This window comes from Podarcis vaucheri (assembly GCF_965113315.1).
Source record: "Podarcis vaucheri genome assembly, chromosome: 2".
Taxonomy (NCBI): domain Eukaryota; kingdom Metazoa; phylum Chordata; class Lepidosauria; order Squamata; family Lacertidae; genus Podarcis; species Podarcis vaucheri.
In genome coordinates, this window is record NC_138760.1 from 79,797,014 (window position 1) to 79,820,691 (window position 23,678).

Here is a 23,678-nt window from a genome sequence, read left to right on the forward strand (position 1 = left end):
AGGGCCGTCAGGAAGAGCCTTAGCCATTGTTGTCTTGTACCGTGTTGCTCAGAACCTTACATCTAGAAGGCAGGCATTTTTCTGGGTCAGTTTAACCCCCTCCCCCACACCCCCTTTGAGTAGTTTCCAGTTCTTTAAGGCAGAATAAAATCAAGTGTGTTAATAGTAATAATAAAAGCTTTCTGGGAAACTGGAAGATAAAGCTATCAGTGGCTACTAGCCATGATGGCTGTGTCTGACCTCCACTGTTAGAGGCAGTATGCCTCTGGCAGAGGTAGGGAGAGCGCTGTTGCTCTCATGTCCTGCTTTTGGGCTTTCCATGGGCATCAAGGTGGCTACTGTGTGAACAGGATGATGGACCTTTGGCCTGATACAACAGGTTTCTTAAGTTCTTAAACTAACTGAGATCTTCAGTGTTTCTCATTTTCCCCCACCACAGATTTATTCAAGTTGTGATTATTATTATTTTTAATCCTTTTGGATCCACACTTGGTGAGGGTCGGAGTTTGGGCTGTGTGGTCTTCATTAAGGCCCTGTCTCTACCTTTCCTCTCCATAATTAGAGCAGTACTCCTAGGTGGATGGATGGATGGATGAAAGACAGAAAGGAAAGGAGGCGCATAGGCTTAACATCAAGTTTGAGCACTCCCTTTTGGGTGGGTGCACTGATATGAAACTTGAGTAGTCCATGATTCTACACGCGATGCAATAGCAAACCCTGGTTTGCTAGCCATGATTTTCATGGCACTCTGGCTTTCTAGGAAAGCACCATAAGGTGGCAGCATTGCTCATGAAATGAGATCACACTATGTAGCGTGGGAGGAATCTTGCATTTCTGTTTGTCTGCAACCTTCAGTAGTTCTATATAACTGTGACATCCTCAAGACATGCCTGTCATTTGACAGGAAATCTAATACTAAGCCCAGTGTACTTGAGCAGCTAACATTGGACACGTTCCTCTCAGTGGTGGCATATTTATTCTTTTAAGCTATGCCTTTTACATTGAAAACATTGTGATTCTATGCTGTTAACCAGTTTGAGCATTGGCTGGTCCCCATGCCTCCAGCAACAGAGTCAAACTTGTATGGGCTTGTTGCCAACACCTGCAATCTTCTTTGGGTGGAGGAATCTCTGCAGTTTGCCATAGGGAAGAATTGGAAAGCTTTTGCTTCCATTTTTCTCTAAGCACAGCCTAGCATTAGGTCTGAACCTGGACAAACAGTAGGTTGATTTTAACTGTGGTTTACTCCAAATAAAACCAGCTTGATGAACCATGGTATATTAAGCTGGCTTGTTTTAGAAAGCCATAGTTAAGTTGAACCACCATTTACAGTTCAGACTCTGCTTGCCCTGGTTAATGAAGAACAGATGTTTCTTCACTTTTTCTCATGGATGCTTTGGGGGGAGAACACATGTGACCGTGACTTGCGCAGGCTCAGTCTTGTTGCACCACAGCATGGTCTAGCATTACATACAAATGCATTCCTTGCCCTTGTTTCTGGATCATAGTGAAACTGACCAAAGAACTTTCCAGTAGCAGCTGTCAGGGCAGGGCGACATTGTTTACCTGACTTCTCAGTGGCTCATGGCGCTGCCAATTATTGAGAAGTGGAGAGCTCTGTGTAGGGGCAGTGGCCGGAGCATTGGGTCGACTCCACTGCTGCAGCCGCACTGTGCTGAGCTACCTGCTTCCTTGCCCCCCATCTCTCAGTAACCAGACGTCATGCACAGATTTGGGAAGCCAGGTAAGCAACACTATCCTGCCTTCACCACCTGCCAGCCACTACTGCTCCTTTTTCTTTGATCAGTTAGCAGGAGTCAGCAAATTTTTTCAGCAGGGGGCCGGTCCACTGTCCCTCAGACCTTGTGGGGGGCCAGACTATATTGGGGTGTGTGTGAACGAATTCCTATGCCCCACAAATAACCCAGAGATGCATTTTAAATAAAAGCACACATTCTACTTATGTAAAAACACGCTGATTTCCGGACCCTCTGCGGGCCGGAAGCCGATTGGGCCGCATCCGGCCCCCAGGCCTTAGTTTGCCCACCCATGAGTTAAAGCGTTAAGTGCTCTTTTACCATGTTGGAAATAGGTGGTGCCCCCTTTTAGCAATGTGTGCTATGCTGCAGTTTTAAACGAGAGCTTGTTAAGAGCGTTGATGCTAACAGTGAGTTGCTATTCCTGGCCCTGCAGACCAAAGGCAGCTGATAACATTAACTGGAGTTGCCTTTGTGTGTAAGGTTCACAGCCATTGACCTATGTAGCCCATAAGAAATTGTGCCCCTGTTCTGCTACATCACCACCTCTGTCTGACTACAGGAAGACATCTCGCTCAGCGGTTACCAGAAGCACGTGTCGTCCTACTCTGCTCCGGCTCCTCTGACTGCAGCAGAACAAGAGCTCCAGCAGATCCGCATCAATGAGGTGAGAGGCAGCACACCGTGGCACTGATCCAAAAGATTGCTTGGTGATCCTGCCCAGCTAATCATGGTTTTCCTTTGGCACTATTATGCCTCATAGAGCAAGCAGAGCGACTTCCAGTGTGCATTCTGTTAGACTGAGGGATAAAGCCTTGTTGCTGGTGGCAGAGAGGGGTGGCCATAACAGTGTCCCCTCCTCGGCCACCTCTCTTTGGGCTGTGCACGCTGGCTAAGGAAACTGAAAATTTGCAATATCGGGTGGAAAGCTTCTCAAGGCACAAACTACTATGGGTATAGTTTTTCCTCCCTGCCTCCAAATTTCCATTCCTGTGCCATTTCCCCCTTGCAGTCTGTTTCTGCAGTTTCTCCTTATCTGCTTCATGCCTTGCTGTTGTGTTTTCTCAGTTGCCCACCTTTGTTGGTCCCAGAACATAGCCATATGGGGAGATGAATCTGTGCCCCCACCCAGTGCAGTTCCCGTCACAGGCGCTGTCCAGTAGGAGCTTTGCAACCACTGTGCAGCCAAATTCATATCAGCAATCATTCAATTCAGCAATCATGTAAGCACTAATTTTTAGGACACAGCATTTAATCTGCCTGCACCAAACATGGGACAAGTGTGCTCCTATAGCTTTCCAATGGCTTCCTGGGTTTATTCGGGCAAGATCATTTTTGGTAGTCAATCAATTAATTCTGACGACTCTGCTGAGCAGTCTCCCCTTACACTTGTCCCTTCTCACAGCCATAATGCTGGCATCTTACTCCTGTGGGGTAAGCAGTGAAGAAGGAGAAATTAATCCTGAGAGGGGCAGGGAATTTCTGGCCCTCCAGTTGTTGCAGAATTCCCATAATCTCTGACCATTGGCCATGCTGGCTGGGGCTGATGGGAATTGGAGTCCAACATCATCTGAAGGGAACAAGTTTCCCCATCTCTGCTTTAAGGCAATCTGAGACCTTCATGGAACTGCGGTTGATAGAAGTTATCAATTGGTTCAGAGCTGAGGTCCTATTCTTTGCCTGAGAGTGGGGAGTAGAATCAGATAGTCTTCCAAGTTTAAGCAAAAAATGCTATCCAAGTTAAGATGATGCCACAGCACTTTACAGGGATTTAGAAAGCTATATGGGCCATTACCTTATACAAACGCAGTAACTGTTCAATAATAGAATTCTCACTTTGTATTATTTCATTATTGCCTTCACCATTTGAGTCTTCCATGCATTGTTTTCTAGTGCCACTTGCTCCTTTAGTATAATATGTATATACAGTATACAGACAGTTTTTCTTAACTGACAGGATTTGACCCTTAACAGCTCCAATCTCCCAGCCACAGATGATGGTCAACTCAAATGGTGATTTAGCAACTATTGGTCCGTTAGCCAGTGTTGTCATCTGCACCGACTTAAGCCTTTGGGATGTTATCGTTCTCTCCCAGAAGCGCTAATGCAGAAGCCTGAAAACAGGCAGAAATAAATTGCTTTCAGCTGTTTCTAAAATGAGCTTATAAGTGCAGTAAGATAAACACTTAAATGTACGGCAAGCACTTTCCGGGAGACTTAACATTGTGTTTTTATAAAGGTGAGAGTGGGTGGAAAAGGAAAAGCAAGGAAGAGCCAGGAACGCCCTGTCCCCACTGCAGATGAGGGACATGGACTGAGGTGGGGCCAGGGGCTCCCCCCAGGTATAAGCTGGAGGAATGGACAAGAGGTGTCTAAAACAACAACGGCTGCATCACATCAGTGAGATTGAGGGACATGGACTGGGGAAGAGAGTTGGTTTGGAGAAGTAATTTTGTAAAAAAAATAAAATGGTTTCTGTCTGTTAAAAAGCAGAGAATTAGAGTGGGTGGAATACAGGGGAAGGCAGGGAGGATGGCAAAGGAACACTTGCTTTAGAGTCGAGGGAGGGAGGATGTGGAAGAACTACCCCAAAAATGGATTCTCTCTAAATTTAGTTTCGTTAAGTCATGTCTCCCAAATTCCTCTGCATTTGTTTCCGTCTTTAAGCTTCTGTCATGGTCTAAATTTAAATCATTTAAAAAAGTATACCTCTTTTGCTCGGTGTTAGGAGGGACGCGGGTGGTGCTGTGGGTAAAACCTCAGCGCCTAGGACTTGCCGATCGCATGGTCGGTGGTTCGAATCCACGCGGCGGGGTGCGCTCCTGTCGTTCGGCCCCAGCGCCTGCCAACCTAGCAGTTCGAAAGCACCTCCGGGTGCAAGTAGATAAATAGGGACCGCTTACCAGCGGGAAGGTAAACGGCGTTCCGTGTGCTGCGCTGGCTCGCCAGATGCAGCTTGTCACGCTGGCCACGTGACCCGGAAGTGTCTGCGGAGTGCCTAAGTGCCTATAGAGTGAGATGAGCGCACAACCCTAGAGTCTGGCAAGACTGGCCCGTACGGGTAGGGGTACCTTTACCTTTACCTAGGAGTGCAAGAGAAGCACCAAATTGTATTGTGTTTTGCTGGAAACGCTGAAAAGGATTTGCTGTTCTGGGGGATGTTACTTGGATTGACGTTCAGCTGGTGTGGACTGGAAAAAACCAATGCAGGATAATTTTTCCCTTCCCAAACTTAGAGCTCCAAATAGTGACTTATTTCTTGTCTGTGTTACTTGTTTGCCACATACCCTGCAGTATCTGTACTGACCACGTAGAGGTATGGGGTGCTGATATTTGGGTAGCAATCTTGCCTCTAAGTTAGAGGTGGGGGTGTGCATTTTAGGCACCAAACATGTCCCTCCCTCCCACCCATTTTTCTCTAATAATCAGAGTTTACCTAGAGCTTTGTGTGTACCTGATTTCTTCTGTATGTTGGGAAAGTTCCATAAATATTGAAACCAAGTTTCATGTTATATAGACTATTGGAGCTTGCACCAAATGTTGCGGTGTGGAGTGAGCCTTTCTAGTCACACGCTCTCTCAGGGCACTCCACTCCACTCTCGCTGCCCCCCAGTTTTCGTCTATCCACCCCCCTCCACATAGTCGGAGTCAGCATTCCAGCTGACTAAGCATGCATAATCATGTTTGGGGATTTCCCTAGCAAGGGTTTCCTCCCCCCACCAAATATTTTGTCATTCTGCAAACCTTTCCCCAAGCCCACTGATGTCTCTCTCTTGAGCAAGTGTTCTGGCACTCACAGTATATGCAGATAGCATCCGCAGCAAAGTGTTGCAGTGTGGAACGATGTTGGCCATTTCATTCCCCTCCCTCTTCTCCCCTAGTTCCTTTCCCTCCTCTCCCCCATTCCATGGCCACTGAGCGTGTTTAGTTTTCATTGGGCTGTTTTTTAAGATTCTCTTCCCCGCTTAAGTTTTTCACTTTTTTGTGTACATTTGCAAACTTTTGGGGTTCACCCAGACCTGATGTTAGGTCCTTTTTTGTGCATAGATGGGGTTGTTTTGGCTGCCTAAGGACTGACATTCAGAGAATGGATAAATTTGATCAACTCCACACAACTTAGAGTTTGCCATTTAAAAAAATGCAGCTCACCCCAGCAGTTCCTGCCTTCCTCAATCCTTGTCTTTGTAATCAGCTTGCCTTGCTCATTACACTTCCACATATTGCAGAAGGCAATATCTTCAAGTATGTGCAGAAGACTATTCTTTCACCACCATTCAATCACAACCAGCCCCTCAACATATCAGACCCATGTACAAAAGATACAGCCCTACAGTCTTTCTGTCCACCCACCTCTCATTTCCTTGTTCAGCAAGTCAGTCGAAATTATCCCAGTCCAGTTATCACCTCTTGTTCTGCACCCTTCTCTGAATATGCATGTCAATATTTCTGCTGACAGACGCCCAGCTCTGCCTCTGCCCATCGCCATCCCTGCACGGCTGAGTTGTTAGGACAGAGAGTCCTTCTCTGTTCAGAGCTTCTTTTTCCTGGGTCAACGTGCAGGGCCTCTGCTGTCACTGTGGCAGGAGAGATGTCAGAATTGGTTATCACCGGTGAAAGCCTAAACAGTGGCATCTCTCCCTGCCTCCCTCACATCTCCTGACAACACAGAGAGAGTACTTTGTAGACAGAATTCGTCTGCGATTGCAACTGTTCGTGCTCCTGGTTGGATGCCAAAATGCGCAAACAGAAGTAAATGAATTTTCCCTGGGCAGGCAGATACATTCTCTCTGTCCCCTTGTCCTGGGACACTCCAGAGTCTCCTGCCAGCGTCAGAGGGATCAACGCCATCCTCAGCAGTTTCCACCTCCCAAACTGTTGCCCAGCTTGAGGGGGTTGCAGGGGGAAGGGGCCTTCTATCAGTGGAGGGGACACCAACTGGATGCAACCCACAAGGAGCTGCTTGGTACAGAGTTGAGACATTGCTCCGTTTTGCCTAGCAAGTCCTTGCAGCTTCTCTCCCAGCTCTTGAGCCAAGGTCTCTGCTGACCCTCCATTTGAGAGAGGAATTGATCTTGGGAGCTATTTCGCTGTGCTGCACCACATGCTCTCCATTTGGAAAGACATTCATGCTGGTGGCCCAACTGTAAGGACAAGATATTGTTTAAAGCATCCACATTTCTGGGCTGTGGGGATCAGAAGCTCTGATTCCATCCTCCCAGTTTTCCATTTTGGAACTGATGCTACAAAGCCCAAGGGACAGTTCTCTTAAATCCCTCCTATCATGCTCCATTTTGCCCCTTTTTTTCTAGCACTGCCAAGGATTTATTGCACCCTTGTCAAGGTGCAGGGATTGTCCCATCCAGCATGCACTGGGGTATCATTGCCTCCTGGTGCATGTTAGTGGATGGAGATGCCTCTCATTAAGGACAATTCTTGCCTTGCTGCTTAATGAGACAACAGCTATGTAACCTTGCTCTGGAATGGATTTTCAGTCCAGGAACCAAGTCTCCTGTTATTCCTTAACTTGTTATTACAGAAGACAGCACTTCTGAGCACATACAGAACATTTCTCTCTTGCCACTGTGCCATCACAACTGGCCTAAGAGGTGCCTGGGTAGAAAGCCCAGGTCCAGGCAGGCTTGTGCCTTCTGTCTTGTTTTACAGAAGTAGCAATGTTCTTGTTCAGAGTTGCCTTGCTACGAGCCTTATTTTAGTTTTGTTTGATTTAAGCTGCTTTTTGCCTGTGTCTTGCAGGGTAAAACAGCCCAGGTAAGTGCTTTTTGTTGCTTGCTTTCTATCATTTCTCTGTCTTTCCAATTTCCTTGAGTGAAGGGCAGAGCTCTGACGACAAAAGCCTGAAATACGTATTAGTACTGGTATCTTTTCCATAGGCTCAAGTACTAGTGACGCACACACAGAGAGAGGTTTAACTGGGCAATCTTTGTATCTCAAGGTGCTAGCATCATGTTAGGCATTTAACATGTAAGGGCCCATCCCTGTCCCCGGCTTCGCTAAGCCCTTTAAAACTTAAGATTGCCCCTTTCTCCCTCTGCCTTAGTTTTCAAGTGCCCTTGGCATGTCTAAGTAGACTGAGGGGCAGAATTTATTAGACTCGGCAATTAGGTAAAGAATGCTAGCAGATCCCCATTGATAAGCCTCTGCTAGCCTTGACCTGTTTGTTTACTGGAGGCAAATGGCTGGTGATAACAGTTCTGGACTAGTAGGGAAAATGGCACACGTTCTTGACTGCAGGTTTCATAATCAAGCAGTGGATTCTAGCTGGTGCTAGAAGGGGGGCTCTTCTTCTTTAAAGGGTGGTGGTGGAAATCAGTGTGCTGTGAGTTGTATTTCTTCCATGCTTGCCTTTCTGTGCCTAACGCATGAGTGCCTGTTTGTGCAGTGCTTCTGTGCTCTTTCACCCCAAGAGAGAGGTTGCTGAGTGTTTGGAGTGTTGCTTTTCTGTGACTTGCCTGACTTCCCAGGACGGCATTCAGGTGGCCCATTAGGCACATCTCGGCGTTTCTTTCCCAACCTTCTAGTGTTCAGGTTGAATGCTCTCAAAACTAGTTTTGTTCTTTTCAAAAGCTCTCTGTCGTAGTACTCTGTCATGTTCTTGCATCAGGGTCACATCAGTGTTGGAAAAGCAAGCTGCGTAAGTAGCCTAAAGGAAATGGGACAATTTAACAGCACCACCCTGTGCATGTTTACTCAGAAGTAAGTCAGTTATGTGGTGTGAGGCTTAGCTCCCCCCTCCCCCCCGCCAAATATTTCATTCAAGTTGGCACCCCTGCCTTGGATAGGATGGATTTGGTTAAAATCAGTACTATTTTTATCAAAAAAGAGGTGCTGGAACTCACCATGAATGCCTCCTTCTTTCTCTTAGAATGGCAATGGCACCCACCTGAGAGGTGCTGGAACTGCGTTCTGCCAAGCTCACTCTGAAAATAAGCTATGGTTAAAATGCATCATAGAGAAAGCTGTGAGGTTTTCATGGGATCGTTCTCTACAATGAATATGAAAACTCTATGCAGTATCTAAAAACCATTTTGAATGACTGCTGTGTGTTCACATGCGCTAGAATGTGCATGCCAGGTTGGAAAATTTTTGAATGCGGCCACCATTGAAATGTTCTACTCTGTATAATAAATCATTTGGCAATTATGACAATTATATCACTTTAAAACATTTGTTAATTTGGAGAGGCATAAAAATAAAAATGGGGACTTCAATGTGTGTGTCAAGGCAAGTGTGCAAGGTATTTGGAGTGTGGCATGCAGTACTGGATGGTGTCTCTGAAATGGCAGTAATTTGTGTTAGTTCAGAAATACCCAAGAATGAATGTGAAGACTTCAGTCGTATACCTTGTTCTATAGAGTTAGAAAAAATGGGCTGCACTGTTACACCAGTGCAAATTTCCTTCTGAAATCTCAGGTGTAAAGGTGCTACTGACTCTTTTGGGGAGGCAATATTTTGTGCTTTTAGTGCATACCATTAAGATTACTCTGATTGTCGATGTTTACCAAAGAGAAGTAGAGAAATGATGGATACCATAATTGGCTGAGTTCCAAGGGCAGACTTAAGGCTTGGGAATTTCCGGACTTTCAGCATTAAACCCTTCCATCTTATTCTGGTTTCTTGTAACAGAACATAAAAATGCACTTGAAAGTTCTTTAGCCCATCTGAAACCTGCATAGTTCTTTAGCTCAAATTAACATAGGAGTGATTTCTTAAGACAGAATTGTAGTTTCTCTTAGAACTTTTTATTGCAATGTTTATCTTCAGAGACAGAGAACAGTTTAGCATTTCCTTTTCAGGGTCCAAGGCTGCAACCCTCTAGACACAGTTACCTGGTTGTATGTCCCACCAAAGTCAATAGGGCTTTCTTCTGAGTAGACATACATAGGATCACACTGTGAACAACTAGGGGCCCAAACCAGCCACCCATTCACCCGCTTGCCATACTAGATGTGAAATGTGTCTGGAGAAAGTAGCATTTATGGTAACAAAAGTTGCTGGCAGGTTTCTTTTTAGGAGATGGAGGTTGATGCGCTGACCCATAGTCCATGTCTCCGTTCAGGAAAACTGGCTGATGCTCAGGGTCATGTTACCTCGAAAAACATTGTTCTGTCAATAAATCCTGTCACTTGAGCCAAGTGGGCCTCTTCGTTCCACTGCAGAGTCTGTGACTGACAGGTGGTTCTGAACCCTAAAGCACGATGGCTTCGCTTATTCAATTTAAGTCAGTACTTTATTGTACTGTGCTAGTCCACAAGTCAGTATATCAAACTTGGTCTGCTTCGGAAATTATCCAAAAAGTAGATCCCAGTGTTTTCCACTGCAGGTTAACCACATCTTATCTGTTATGGAAGATTCTAAACAAACTGCGGCCTGTGGTTTATGATCCTGACTTGTTCTGTAACTGGTAAAAATAGTTTCTAGGATCAGAGGAAACATGAAACTGTGGTTAAGTAGAGACTTCCTGGTTAATTGTAGCCCATTCACAGGGAGGAGCAAAGCAGTGTGTGCATGGCCAAAAAGCTCATTATTTTTTAATTCGTTCTTTGTGTCTTTCTTCAGTGATACCTTTTCCCCAAAAGAAACAATATAACAAAACAAAGTATAGGTTACTGAAGGCCTGAAAATACAATACATATATTATAAGCAAAACCAAACATTATCATTAATTTAAGAGAGTTATTCATGGATTTAGCAATTATAATATGTTCATATAGCAATCAAGTCCTTTCAATGATATTGTTATTAAGCAATAAGATAATCTGAATTTTCTGTATTTTGCTTTCTTCTTCATCTTCTCTGCATATTTATGTATGAAGGAATTGTGTGGCATTCCTTCTAGTTTTTGTGAAAGTAACCCTGTGTGAATGAACTCCATTAGAAGGCCTGTGGTAAATGCATGAAACTATTTTACTGTCTTGTGCACAATGTCAGGGTTTGATAAAATGTTTAGATACCAAAGCCTTTCTTTAGCGTGGCTCAAACTCTGATCCATTTCTGTATTGGCGATCCTCCTTTCTGGAGGGCTTTAGTACAGAGCTAACCTTGTTGCCATTTTGTTTTGCATGTGCTCCAAGGATCTTCATTCCCTGGCCTCCAGCAGTGAGATGGTAGGCCCTTGTCCTCCTCAAAGTCTATTTAACTTTTTTTGGTGGCAATTCCCCAATACACTGTATATAGCATTATCCGTTGTCCTCTACAATGAACCGTTTTCTCAAATGGTTCTGCATTTATTTGCTGTTCCTGTTTCTTCTCTTCACTTGCCCTCAGTACGTACTCAGATTCCCAGGAGTCTTACACTGAGAAGATGGTAGGCTTGGTGATGTGTGCTCCTCCTCCCTCACAGTAATGTTTTCCTTATGGAGCTCCTTCTCTTGCATGTGCCAGCTCTCACCTCAAGCTCAAAGCCTCTTTTTAAGAGGAAGAGCTACTGTCGTTCTGTAGAAGCCACTTCACCCAGCGGCCTGTAATGCAACCATTTTCAGTAATGGTAAACAATTATTGCCTCCTTCCTGCCTCAGCAGTCCCTCATGGTGTGGTGAGAAGTTCCAGTCTCAAGTCAGCCAACATCTCTTCAGGCATGCCACCCCCACCCTCCCTCTCTGTGCCCCTGTTTCTCTCTCCAAATGCCTTATTACTGATGCAATCTTTGTGGAGCACAGAGCAATGTAAATACTGAAATATAAATATGACTCCTTAAAATTAGCCTCATTAAAATATTTTGTAAACCTTGAGTTTTTCCCAAGCCTGTTGACACTCCCCCCCTTGTGCGTGGATGTTGCCATGTTGGGTATATATAAGCTTCACAGTCGTGGAATTAATTTATCATTTAACTATAGAGTAATTTGGGGGGGGACGGGGAGGTCAGGAATCAGTGGGACTCTAGGGCTTCCTTATTTCTCAGCCTGCTGGCTTTCTTTTGTGCCATTGCAAGAAGGTGAGGGCTAAAGAGTCTTTTTAGCGTCTGTTTTTATTACCTTACATTTAAAGTAAGTTCAAACTCACTTCCGAGCTACCAAGTATCATAGTAAGTTGCCTAGTTTGTTTATTCATTTGATTGTATTTATAGTCCATGCTAACTTCAAGCAGCTCAAAAGCAGTATACATAGTCTTCACCCCAACCCGAACTATATCAAAACTTATAGGGCAGCGGAGGCTGAGAGATTGTGACTGGCCCCAAATCATGCCATAACTTTGTGCATGAATGGGGATTTGAACCCTGGGCTCCCAGTCCTATTTCAACACTCTATCCACCATACCACACTGGCTCTCATTTGCTTGGGAACTTTGTTTATTCAGTGAAGTGGAGGATATGTGGCTGAACCCCTGTACGTTTTCTTGGCTGGTCTTTCCCTGTGAAAGTGGGACAGATTCTGTTGCTAGTGCTGCCTTCTTATAATATGAACTGAGAAATTTTCTAGAAGAGGGAATGCTGACCTGAATAGCGAATGGCATTCTTATGAAAGTGCATAATGTGACGTTTAGTGTGAGCGTGTATTGGGGGAAGATGTCAATGTTGCCCTTCTGTTGCACTTCTGCACCATGCGGATGCAGTCACAACCTCAGCCTCTTTGGCTTCCCAGGGCCATTGTCCAACCGAAAGCATTTGGCCACATTTTTCCATGGCGTTCCCTGCCCCACCCCTTGTTTGACTCTTATTATACCGCTCAACAAAAAAAGTAATTGTGTGCTTTCCATTGAAAAATGACCACATCCTCTTTGCGCACAATACAAAACAAAAACCTACATCAACACTCGAAACCTCTTTCCCTGCCGTTGTGCAATCAGTCACGCATGCTTGCTTGGCCCCACTGAGTTCATGCTCAAGACTGTGGGGCTGAAGCCATCATCTTCAAGTCCAGCTGGGTTTTGAAAAGCTGGCTGGTTCCTCTCTCCCCCCCCCGCCCCCAAAGTCAAGACAGAACCCATTGCAGAAATGTCATCTCCAAATAAATGGGCATCTGTGCCTAGTGAAGCAGCTCTTCTGTATCTGAGGTGGTATACCTGTTGGCAACATTTTAGACTAGGAGTGGGGAATCTCTTTCAGCCTGAAGACTATGTTACCTTACGGGCAACCTTGGAAGGGTGGGCACATGCCAGTGGTGGGTGAGGCCAGAGGCAAAGGTAGACTGAGCAATGGGTGTAACAGCAGGCTGGTTTCCAGCCTCACAAAAGCCAGAGGTTTTGACACTATCCCACACTGCTCTCTATCTGTTTAGGGAAGCTTTTAATGTTTAATAGATTATTGTATTTTAATATTCTGTTGGAAGCTGCCCAGGTGGCTGGGGAAACCCAGCCAGATGGGCGGGGTATAAATAAATTATTATTATTATTATTATCATCCCGCAAACAAGGACACATTCCAGGCAGGCAAAGGCACTCTTGTGGTGAGGCAGAGCAGTGAGGTGGGTGGGAGGGCACAGCTGGGGGAATGTTTCAAGGGCCTAGAGGGCCGCATTTTTAACCCATGGGGCAGATGTTTTCCACCCCCTTTTTAAGGATTGTGTTCTCCTGGAGTGCTTAGCGGCCCTTCTTGGCTATTAGCTCAGCCCACAATATGTGAAGACTTTCAGGTAACTCTTTTCTCTTGTCTCTGTCACAATGTGACTCCGTTTCCCTACGTTCTGCATGACAGATGGTAGTGGGCTGTTGCTGCTGCCCATCAGTGGTTGAATACCCTCACCTTGAGGAGGTAGGCGGCGTTGCCTGCATTTTGCTTTCTGCTCTCGCTGGGGGTGTGGTGGGGGATTCTTTCTCTTGATTGCCAGTTTGGTTGCATCCTTCTCTGTGTTCTCTCAAAGAAACAAACATTCCCAACAAACCAGAGTTCCATTCCTGTGATGCTCACCAAGTGAGCGTGGGTCCCATTTTTCTAAATGGCCTTGAGAGAAATAAGTTCCCTAATGGGAGATGTGGATTTCTAACAGAAAGAAACTGATTCCCCGCCTTCCTTTTTGGAGTGGTTTTGGTATATACTGGTGAGCGAGTTTTGCTAATAGGGCATTAGAGATCTTCAGGGCCTATTCTGTGGAGGATTCCTTGTAACGCATGTAATTGCTTAAATGCTATTGTGATAAATGTGGCACAGAGTGAGTGCTCCTGGATAAAAAAAACAACCACAGGAATTCAAGATAAATATGTTAAAGGGGGTGTTTATTTTTGAATTTGAAGGACATCAGGACAATCCTTACAATTCGGCCAAAGAATGTGGAAGCCTCTCCCAGTTTCTGTCTCGTGATGATAAACTTAGTAGGCTGCTTTGGAAATGCATAGATAATGCCTCTGTATAGTAAGGATTTGTGCAGGTGAGATTGGGAGAGTGTTCCCTACACCGTGGGCAAGAGTTTAACTTACTTATTTACTGCATAGCATTGAATGAGACCATCCCTGTAGTCTCAAGTCCAAGCAGATTGCTATGTGATCTCCTGGCTTCCATTTTAAATCCTGATCCTCATTCGAACGCTGGGGCTGGCTGAGACAAAATGTTGGCCTTCAGAGCATTTTCAAAAGATTGGGGGAAGCTCCAGGTCTTGGTTAGAAGCTAGCAGCAAACCAAAGTGAGGTTAAATGTGTGGTTGTGTTTATCTATCCCTACCACCACTACCTTCTGAATAAACAACCATGGAAATGGAAGTGAGTGATCAGGATTGAGACCATACCATGTGAAGGGGGAGATTTCACCCTCTCCTGTGCTGCAGTCCCAGTGAAAATGCCCCCCAGACATCTGCTGCTACCCTCAGGAAGAAAGCTTCTGTGGATGCTTCCTTCCCAGGTCGGGGTTGCAGAAGTGGGGAGGAATCCCAATTGTGGCAGGATCTGTAATTTCTGTGTATACTACATAGGACTGTTCAGGACATTTAAACTGCCATTCACCACCACCTCATGTGGCTGCAAGTTCCTTAAATGAAGAACTACTTTCTTATGTCTGTCCTAAATGGCGTTTTCACAAGTTTGTCTTGTAGTTTTGGGTTCTCTGACTCCTTTGTAGTTAGTAATACAGGGGTAGCAAACATGGTGCCCTGCAGATGTTGCTAGACTCCAGCTCTCCTCAGTCCCAGCCAGCGTGACCCGACTGGCTACTCCTGAAATAATACAGCATGATCTATTTTAAGTAGTATTATTTTCAGGCATTCCACATTTCCGGCTTTCTAACTGTGTCACTCATGGATTCTTCTACAGACCAGTTCCTTATTCTGATACTTAATATATTCCAAATTATATATGGGCAGAGCTGGGATTTTAATAATTTTTCATCTACCGGAAAACGACATTTCTCTCTCACGATAAAAAGCAAAGCCTCGCTTTCACTCCTTTATCAAGAACGAAAGTGAAATATTGATAGTTACTCAATGAAGCGTGTGACCTATTTCTTGCTCTTCTATAAAGCAGGAAGCAAAAAGCTAATGATTTTTCCTCTGGTGACACTATGCAAAGCCTTATAAGGCTGTGGTCTACAGCCACTTGCAGTTATTTTGGAATGAATTTATTATTATTTTAAAGCTAAGAGAGACTGCCAGGATGTGTGTGTGTTAGTGCACCAAAGTCGCCAGAATTAGTCACAACATTTCCCCTTCTTAAGACTGTATTTTAATTATTATTTTCTAAAAAACATGTGACATTTGAACTGCAACAATTAACCAATTTCATAAATCTAATGAGAAACTTCCTTTCTCTCTCCTCTGTAAATCTTGTCCCACCCCTCCACAAAAAGACTTCTCTGATTTAAAAACAAGACAAAACATGGGCAGATACAAAAGAATATGGTGTGTGTGGTGGAGAGGGGTTGGATAAAGATCGGAACAGATGTACAATTTGGTTTTCAACAAAAGCTTCTATTCAGAACATATGGAATACACTTGACCAAAAATTGGGGAGGGATTGCATGTGTTTTTCTTTTCAGCTGGGCTAATGTTAGGGGCTAGCTCAGGGAGCCTGATTTCTGGGTCTTTTCTGCTGGGCCCCATATCTTCTGCCCCTTTCCTCAACTTAAACTTTTCTTTTAAAGTTGCTGGCGAGACCCCAGCCACTCACCGTCTTAATTTGCTCAGAGACCTAAATTGGCGCATGCATATATATATATATAATGAGAACACATGCAAATTTCTTTCATATTCTATTTCCCAGAGGGTTTTTTAGGTACTGAGAAGCCCCCCTGCTTGCAACTGCCTGCCAAACCTGGTGGTGGTGTTTTGAAAGCAGACTTTGCCAGTGCCCCAATGCAAATATTGCCCCAGGATTCTTCTTCTGTCCTCCAGACTGATCCTTTTACTCTGCAACTGCATCAGTCTAGGGAGCAGGGCACCAGGCTTCTCCACTGGTCCTCTCCTTGGTCCAGCATTGTGGACAGGCTCCATCCCCATGTGCCATGGCAGCTGCTAGCAGCCCCTTGCCACAGGCTCTTTCCCTTCCAGGATGCATCAGCTTCTGAGCGCCCTGAGCCCCAGCAGCATGGCTTGTGTTTTGCTGTCACCTTTGTTGCTTTCCTCCTTCCTTCATTTCACCTCTGTTCCTTTCCCCCCATCCCCACCCCTGTTAAACAGGTCAAGACTGAAATCAGCGTCGAAAGCAAACACCAGACCCTCCAGGGACTGGCTTTTCCTTTGCAGCCAGAAGCTCAGCAGGCCATCCAGTTACTAAAACAGAAGAAGATCAATTACATCCAGCTGGTGAGAAGTCCCTTTTTCACTATTCGGTTTGGCCTTTTGAACGCCTCTTGGACTTCTGTGCAAGCCCTGCTTGTTCAAAGGCTCTTGGTTTCCCCCGAGCCAAATGTTGTTCTGAAGTGTGTCCTCTTGCCTTTGTTTATACAGAAGCTGGACCTGGAACGGGAGACCATAGATTTGGTCCACACCAACGCCACTGAGATAGCAGACCTGCCTAAAAGAATTCCTCAGGATTCGGCCCGTTACCACTTCTTCCTGTATAAGCACTCTCACGAGGGAGATTATCTGGAGTCAGTTGGTAAGCTTTGGCCAAATCTACAGCCTTGTCTTTGTTGTTTTTTTACAGACCAGAATTTTGCTTGCCCTTTGCAAACTGTATCTGTGCCTGTTCATTCATTCATCCTTCCTTCCCTCCCTCTACACAGGCATAGGAATTTATTTTCTGAATGTATCAAAGGGCTCTCCCCACCAGTGCAGATTCTTCTGTCAATGAATCTGGGGAACTGTGAGAATGTGCCTTTTAAGTCCTTTCTGATGATATGTATATGCTCATGCAATTTCTCCAGTGCCAGAAGCCTCATAAGCCATTGGTTTAGTGCAGTGATGGCCAAACTTGGCCCTCCACCTCTTTTGGGACTACACTTCCCATCATCCTTGACCACTGGTCCTGTTAGCTAGGGATGATGAGAGTTGTTTAGTGCAAAGAATTCCGATATAACCAATACTAGAGCTTTTGAAAACAATACAGTACATGAAAAGGAAGATGCTCAACTGCAAAACTTTTTCCTACTCTTTGTGTTCTGCACTTCCTTCCAGTATAGTTGTTGCATGCATGGTTTCGCTCCCTATAGTTTTGTGGAATTAATCATGGCCAGACCCAGGGATGACTGATTGCCCTGTTTTCTCTTCCTTGCAGTATTCATCTACTCCATGCCTGGTTACAAATGTAGCATCAAGGAGCGCATGTTGTACTCCAGCTGCAAGAGCCGACTGCTTGACTCCGTGGAACAAGATTTCTGCCTAGAGATTGCAAAGAAGGTAAGCCTAGGCTGCCGTCACCCCTTGACCCTTAAATTTATATTTGATGAAATCCTCCTCCCTCCATATGGACACTGGGAGCTGTGGATGGTGTGAAGGACTGGTGGGACAATAGATGAAGATTCTTCCAGAGGAATTCCTCAGGACCCAGTATATAACTTGGGGAAGTTGTCCCGACGGTTAACATTTGGTCTTAAAAACCTTAAGACCAATCATTAAAAAAATATTTAAATACTTTAGTAGCAGAAGATCAGCTAGAGAGGCAGTTGGGCTTTTGGATGACAAGGGTGTCAAATATGTGTTAAAGAAGGAAAAAGAGACTGCAGGAAAGCTGAATGAATCAGCTGCATCTGTCTTCCCAGCAGAAGATGTAGGGCAGATCCTGGCCATCTAAGGAAACTGTGCCTTGTCCCTAAGATCAGATTGCAGATGGGAAAATTGCTGATTTTTTTTAAAAAAAGGATCCAAGGGATTACAAGCCAGTTAGCTTAACTTGTGTTTTGGGGAAACTGGTGGAAACCTTTATGAAGGATAGAATTACCAAGCATCTGAAAAAAGAGTTCTTTGCAGTCATGGGATGAGAGGACAGGTCCTCTCTTAGATGAGTAACTGCTTAAGGAAAAGGAAGCAGAGAATAGGAATAACTGGATAGTTCTCACAGTGGGCGGGGGGGGGGAGGATGAAGGAACTCTTGGCCAAGAGAAATTTCAAAATTGCATGGCTGACCTATGAAATGATGAGGATGAGGAGCTGTGATACTCAGATTCTGGAGATGAAAAGTAGATCTGGTTGGAAGCAACATTTTAGAGTTGCTGCTGGATGGTAGAAATGATTTTGGGGAAAGAGGTGGACGAGGGAGGTAAGAGTGGCATTACGAGGAAGACAGTCCTTGTCTCATCTGAGATGTAGGTGTTTTCAGAGGCCAAGGCCGAGGACTGCATCTCCTCTTTCCTCTTTGCCAGATTGAAATTGATGATGGAGCTGAGCTGACAGCAGAGTTCCTGTATGATGAGGTCCACCCCAAGCAGCATGCCTTCAAGCAGGCCTTTGCCAAACCCAAGGGGCCTGTGGGAAAGAGGGGACAGAAGCGACTTATCAAAGGACCAGGCGAGAATGGTGAAGACAGTTAAACCCTCGTGGACAGGAGGACGGGTCAGGAAAGGGGCTGCGGGTGCCTACCAGCCTCCGGAATCGCAGCTCCAACCAAATCCACCTCTCTGCATCTGAGCCTGTCCACCGAACTCCAGAGCTGTTTCCTCCATCTCTTCTTTCAAAGTCGTCTCCACCTGGTTTCGTTAGGGGGAGGGAGGGTAGGAATCTGGGGGCAGGGAGGGAGAGAGAGAGAACCTCCAAGCCATTTCTCTTCCTTTTTGCTCTGTCGTTGTGTAAATCCTGGGATGGGAGGAAACAATAACTGTTCTAGATTGAAATGACTCTTTAAAACTGATGCTCCTGTTTACTGCTTCATATTGTGACCTGGTTTACTTGGAAACGGCACCGCTCAAAGGATTTTCTTCACTACTTATCTGGGGTGGGGTATTCACACGCAAAGAGCAGAACTCTACCCACCCCCACCCCCATAAAAACACCCTCCAAATACCTTTTCTCTCACTGTTACAAAACAGTGCATCAATAGTCTTTGGAAATTCCCATACCATTAATGTCATGCTTTACCAAAATGGCAAGTTTGCCTAGGAGTTGACTCAGTACTCACTATTTGAGGTTTAAGGAGTGTGTTCCAGGGATTAACACTGCAGCAGGATCTCCCCTCCCCCTTTTTTGTTTAAAACCTTGGAGTTGGTGGGGGAGGTGCTAGAGGTTAGTGGGATTTGCTCAAACGACACAGGTGTGTTTTTTGGATGAAGAAAAGCTGTTCATCTCTAGGCAGTTGAAGGAGAGGCTGATAGTTCCTGATAGCCGCTCTCATTTCACCAGTGAAGAGGCTTGGCGTCCAGTTCCAGGCCTTACCAGGTAGCCTTGTTTGTGGCGCCACAAATCCACATACAGGTCCTGGGTTTCACAGTCCACTTTTATGAGTTTTGTAAAGCTGTTTCTCCCCCAACCTCCTCTGCCTCACTTTGATGGCTCATTGCCTCACGCTGTTGCAGCCACATGAGAAGACGAGAGCAATTAGAAATCAGGAAGTGCAATCCCTGCCCAGTTCCTCTTGGTTGGCTCCTTGACATTCTTAATTTAAGGCTGCCACTTCTTCTTTTCATGTCACCTCCATGTATAGCTCTGGTATGCTTTACCACACGTTGCCACACCAGCGCCTCACCTTGCAATTGGCTCCCAGCCAAATGGCCATGTCAACTTACCTAGCTGTTGCTCTGACTTACAGGAACTGCCTTTTCTCAAGCTAGATGGTTCCAAATATTGCATTCAGCTGGCTGTTGGCTGTGAAGCCTTTGGGCTCCTCGGCCCAGTGATGTATTTGCTCAGGTGTCGTCCTCCTCCTCCTCCCTCAATCGTGACACCTGCACTGGCACCTGTAGGTTCCGATGCAAAACCAGGCTGATCCTTAGCTATGCAGTAAAGCTTTGCCAAGCTAAGGGAATATTGGCACTTCCACAGGATGCTGAACACTGAACGGGTTGTCTTCTTCATGGGATGCACTTTCCCCATGACAGATGTTGTTCACTGTGGCAGGAATGTTCTGTGCCCCAGAGTGGTTGCTGCAGATCCATGTAAACCAGGAAGGAAGGGGCAGCTGCTGGTGTGACGGTGTTACCCATGTGCAGGGGGGCTGGAGCAGCTCATGATGGAAGGGCAGTTGCATTGCCAGGGGTGTTGGTGGTGTTGGTGGTGGAAGAAGTCTTCTCGATCCACTCTGAATGCAAGAGTAGAGGTAGGCCCTGACTCAGCTCAAGCCAGCAATGTGACCCAGATTGGGGACTTCTGACAACCATTGTAGTAGATGACGATGTGTTCATTCCATGGGGGTCACTGAATTTAACGTGCATGATTAAACTTCTCCTTCTGACCCCTGGGGAGCTTCTTAGTGGTCTGTTTTGTATCTTATAAAAAAAACAACCTCCACACAAATGCTAAGCCTTTTTTCTTTCTTTTCTTTTCTTACATAGCCAATTGTGTGGTGTTAGCTTGATGGCTTTGAATCGTGATTTCTTCCCTGCCCCTCCCTCCACCCCCCCTTTTATGAAGTCAGTGTATTCTTTTGAAGTCTACAGAAGAGGCAGATAAGTTAAGCAGCCAAGAATGCTGCAACAGTGGTGAAGGAAAGAGCCTGGGTTTTCTCCAGCTCGCTCATTCCCATGGTGGAAACAGCTGGGACTTGGGCCTACGAGGCAAGAAAGGAAGGGCAGGTTTCTCCAAGTTCAAAGCACACTGCCCTAGGGCAGTTTCAAGTATCTGGCTTTTTAAAAATGATTTAAAAAATACAGAACAGCTCATGCCATAATTTCAGAGGAGTTAACTCTCCCATAATCTTTTTATTTTCCTGAGAGGTGTGCTGGAAGGATTTGGAAGGACAGTCTCTTCTAACTTTTAAGAATTTCCTCCACATTGGACAGCAGGCCTTGCTTCCAGTTTGTAACGCTCAGAAGACATTGATTAGGTTCAAAGTTTGGCCTAGCTCAGCATGTCCTGTTCAGCCAACAGGATCCAGATTCAAATAGGGATATTGAAATCCTCTACTGGGGCTTTCCTCTCTCTTTTGCCTATATTTTCTGTGACCAAAACCCAAACTGTCAAGCTACATTCAAGGACTGCAGTAGTAGATTGTATCACTCCTCCACCCCCAATTCTTGTTCCTAGAGCACCGTAACTGTTGACAACTCTAGGCCAGGAGTTGCCAAGCTGGTGCACTCCACATGTCAAACTCCAGTTCCCATCAGCCCCTGCTAGCATGATGGGAGTTGCATTCAAACAATGTTTGAAGGACACCACACTGGCTGTCCCTGCTCTAGGCTCCCCCCCCCACCTCCCCGACCACCATTATTTGGCTTATCCCTAACCCCCCACCTCCCAGTAACAATCCTGTGGGGCAAGTCTGCATTCTAGGTGGAGTGTGCTATGCACGTGTGGGGTTATCTAGCCCACCTGTGCTTTCATTCATGTGCTTCTGGACGTTGCCACCCTCTGTGGGCATTTTTACTGCCACTGTGAGACATAGTGAATCAGCGAAAAGCTTTCTTGTCTTGAGATAATGCATACTGGTGCCTCTGTCATCCCATTCCCTCAGGAATGTGCAAGAAGTCAAACATTTTTAAGAGCATCTACCCAAGGCCCCAAGCAAAGGGACACCCAGATGTGAGCATTTGCTGACTCAGATGTATTTTCCATTCTGTAGCTGGAAGATGGTAACCAGCATGTCACAGAGGATACATTTCTTTGGGATCCCCACCACTGCCAAAGATTAATAAAACAAGGATTTCATTCCATTTTAAGTTTGTCTAGCAAGGTCACTGTTGACATGTTCCCTGCCATGTTCTGTTTAATGGATTAGCCCCGTGTCCCAAAGGAATTTGGTGGCTAAAGCAACCAAGACCTAGCTTGGCCTTGTGTGATACTTGGACTCCATTAGATTGGTCTGAATCTATTCTTTTGCTGTATTAATACAGAACATTACCATGTAATGGTGATGACCCAATCAGCAGTCTCAAGTGCATGATCAGTTATAATTTAAGGACCTATCAGAACTTCCATGAAGGAAAAAGAGAGAATTGGTAACCTACATCTCAGTACTCCCTTTCTTGTCTCATTTTCTCCTCTCCACTAACACTAAAGGCCAAATCTCAGGATTTCAGAGAGACTAGTTACAGAATTGTTGTGTCTCCCACCGCCTACCCACTGACCCATGAACATGACTGGTCCCTGTGGTTACTCCACTATGCGATCTAAATATCGGGAGCTTCTCTCTTTTAGGGAGGGGTAACCCTTGTTTCCAAGGTGACGAGAAGACTTTCAAAATCAGCCATGCTGGATGAAGATCACAATTATGTGACAATCCCATAAATATCCAGCCTTCCCGCACCCCATCCTTCACAAGTATCCATCCAATCTGCACAATAACCCCCCCCCCCACCTTACCTGTTTTGGAGGAAACACCCCAGCACTGGAACGCTTCTAAGCTGGAGAGGAATGTTACTCAGAGCATGGGAGATCCTTCCTCCCGTGGGTATTCTCAGGTATCTTTGCTTGTGGAAATCATTTCCCACCCCTAAAACATTCTCCAGATTTATTAGACTGGATTAGAATCAATGAGTCAAGATAACGCCGTAATTTTGCCATCTAGGAGTCAAGTCAGAAAAACAGAAGACATGGTTTCTTCCCTTTTAAAATGTTTCAGTTTATTTTAGTGGACCCACTAATATTGCATCATTATGGTGGCCAAGGTAGTTGCTGTACTTTCATTTGGAACTTGTTTTGACTTGAATCATTTTGGCGCTATATGGAAGCCCAGGGGCAATGTTTTGAAGGGCCCCGAAGTGGCAGGAGCCCATAGAGCATTGAGACTATGCTACTACTGAAGAACAGTAGAGTATTCCTGCACATGCTCAGTGGAGGCTGCGATAGGTTTAGTGCACACTCTGCTCTAGCAGGTGCTTAGCTGTAGTGGCTGAAAGGCAGGGCCAATGGACAGCGTGGTAAAAGTGATCGCAGCCATCACTTGACTGTAACTTGCCACAGTGACGAGCAGGCCAGAAACTACCACTACCTTATTCACACTAACAGCACGCAGAGGTTTGGAGAAACTTAGGAAATGCACATTCCTGATTGGACTGGGTGATGATGTGGATTTGTAGATTATGGGGGAGGCAGGGCACACTGTACTGAATGCTGTATTTTCTAAAAAATAAAAAGTATTTTTAAAACAGTTGGTTTTTGTGTATTTCTTTGGTAGGTTGAGGCAGCTGCCAGCCCTGTGTTGGCTACTTGAAAGTTCACTATGCAAAGACCGCAATCTGGCAGAGACTCAGTTATTGGTGGTACCAAGGTGGGGGTACTTCCGGTGGCTAGTTCTGCGCACCAAAGGGCGATGGTGCTCCATTTGCTTCTAACAGCCCATCTCCCAAACTCTTGTCACTGCTCAGTTTACTGACTTGTTTTGAGAATGTTGCTGATGTTCTTCTGCCTTCTTGGCTGGTTCCAGCACAGCAGAGTGTACGGCAAGCGGAGAAATGTGAGATCTGTTTCTTTTGTTGTTTTGCAGCTGCTCAGAAAAATCACAAAATATCCCTTTGAT

General features: G+C 45.4%; 1 protein-coding gene across 3 annotated transcripts in view; it reads left to right on the forward strand.

Annotated features, from left to right (window-relative positions):
• Positions 1–23,309, forward strand: part of TWF2 (twinfilin actin binding protein 2) — a 67,957-nt gene extending 44,648 nt beyond the window's left edge. The window contains exons 5-12 of one of the 3 annotated variants that reach the window (XM_082214571.1): positions 2,320–2,424; positions 7,512–7,526; positions 10,850–10,882; positions 13,408–13,464; positions 16,313–16,438; positions 16,583–16,733; positions 17,352–17,473; positions 18,436–23,309. In XM_082214571.1, the coding sequence (XP_082070697.1) occupies positions 2,320–2,424; positions 7,512–7,526; positions 10,850–10,882; positions 13,408–13,464; positions 16,313–16,438; positions 16,583–16,733; positions 17,352–17,473; positions 18,436–18,603 (777 nt within the window). In that variant the 3' untranslated portion in view covers positions 18,604–23,309. The remainder of the gene's footprint in view (positions 1–2,319; positions 2,425–7,511; positions 7,527–10,849; positions 10,883–13,407; positions 13,465–16,312; positions 16,439–16,582; positions 16,734–17,351; positions 17,474–18,435) is intronic. The other 2 variants (XM_082214572.1, XM_082214573.1) reach the window with 2 other exon arrangements.
• Positions 23,310–23,678: the final 369 nt, after the last annotated feature.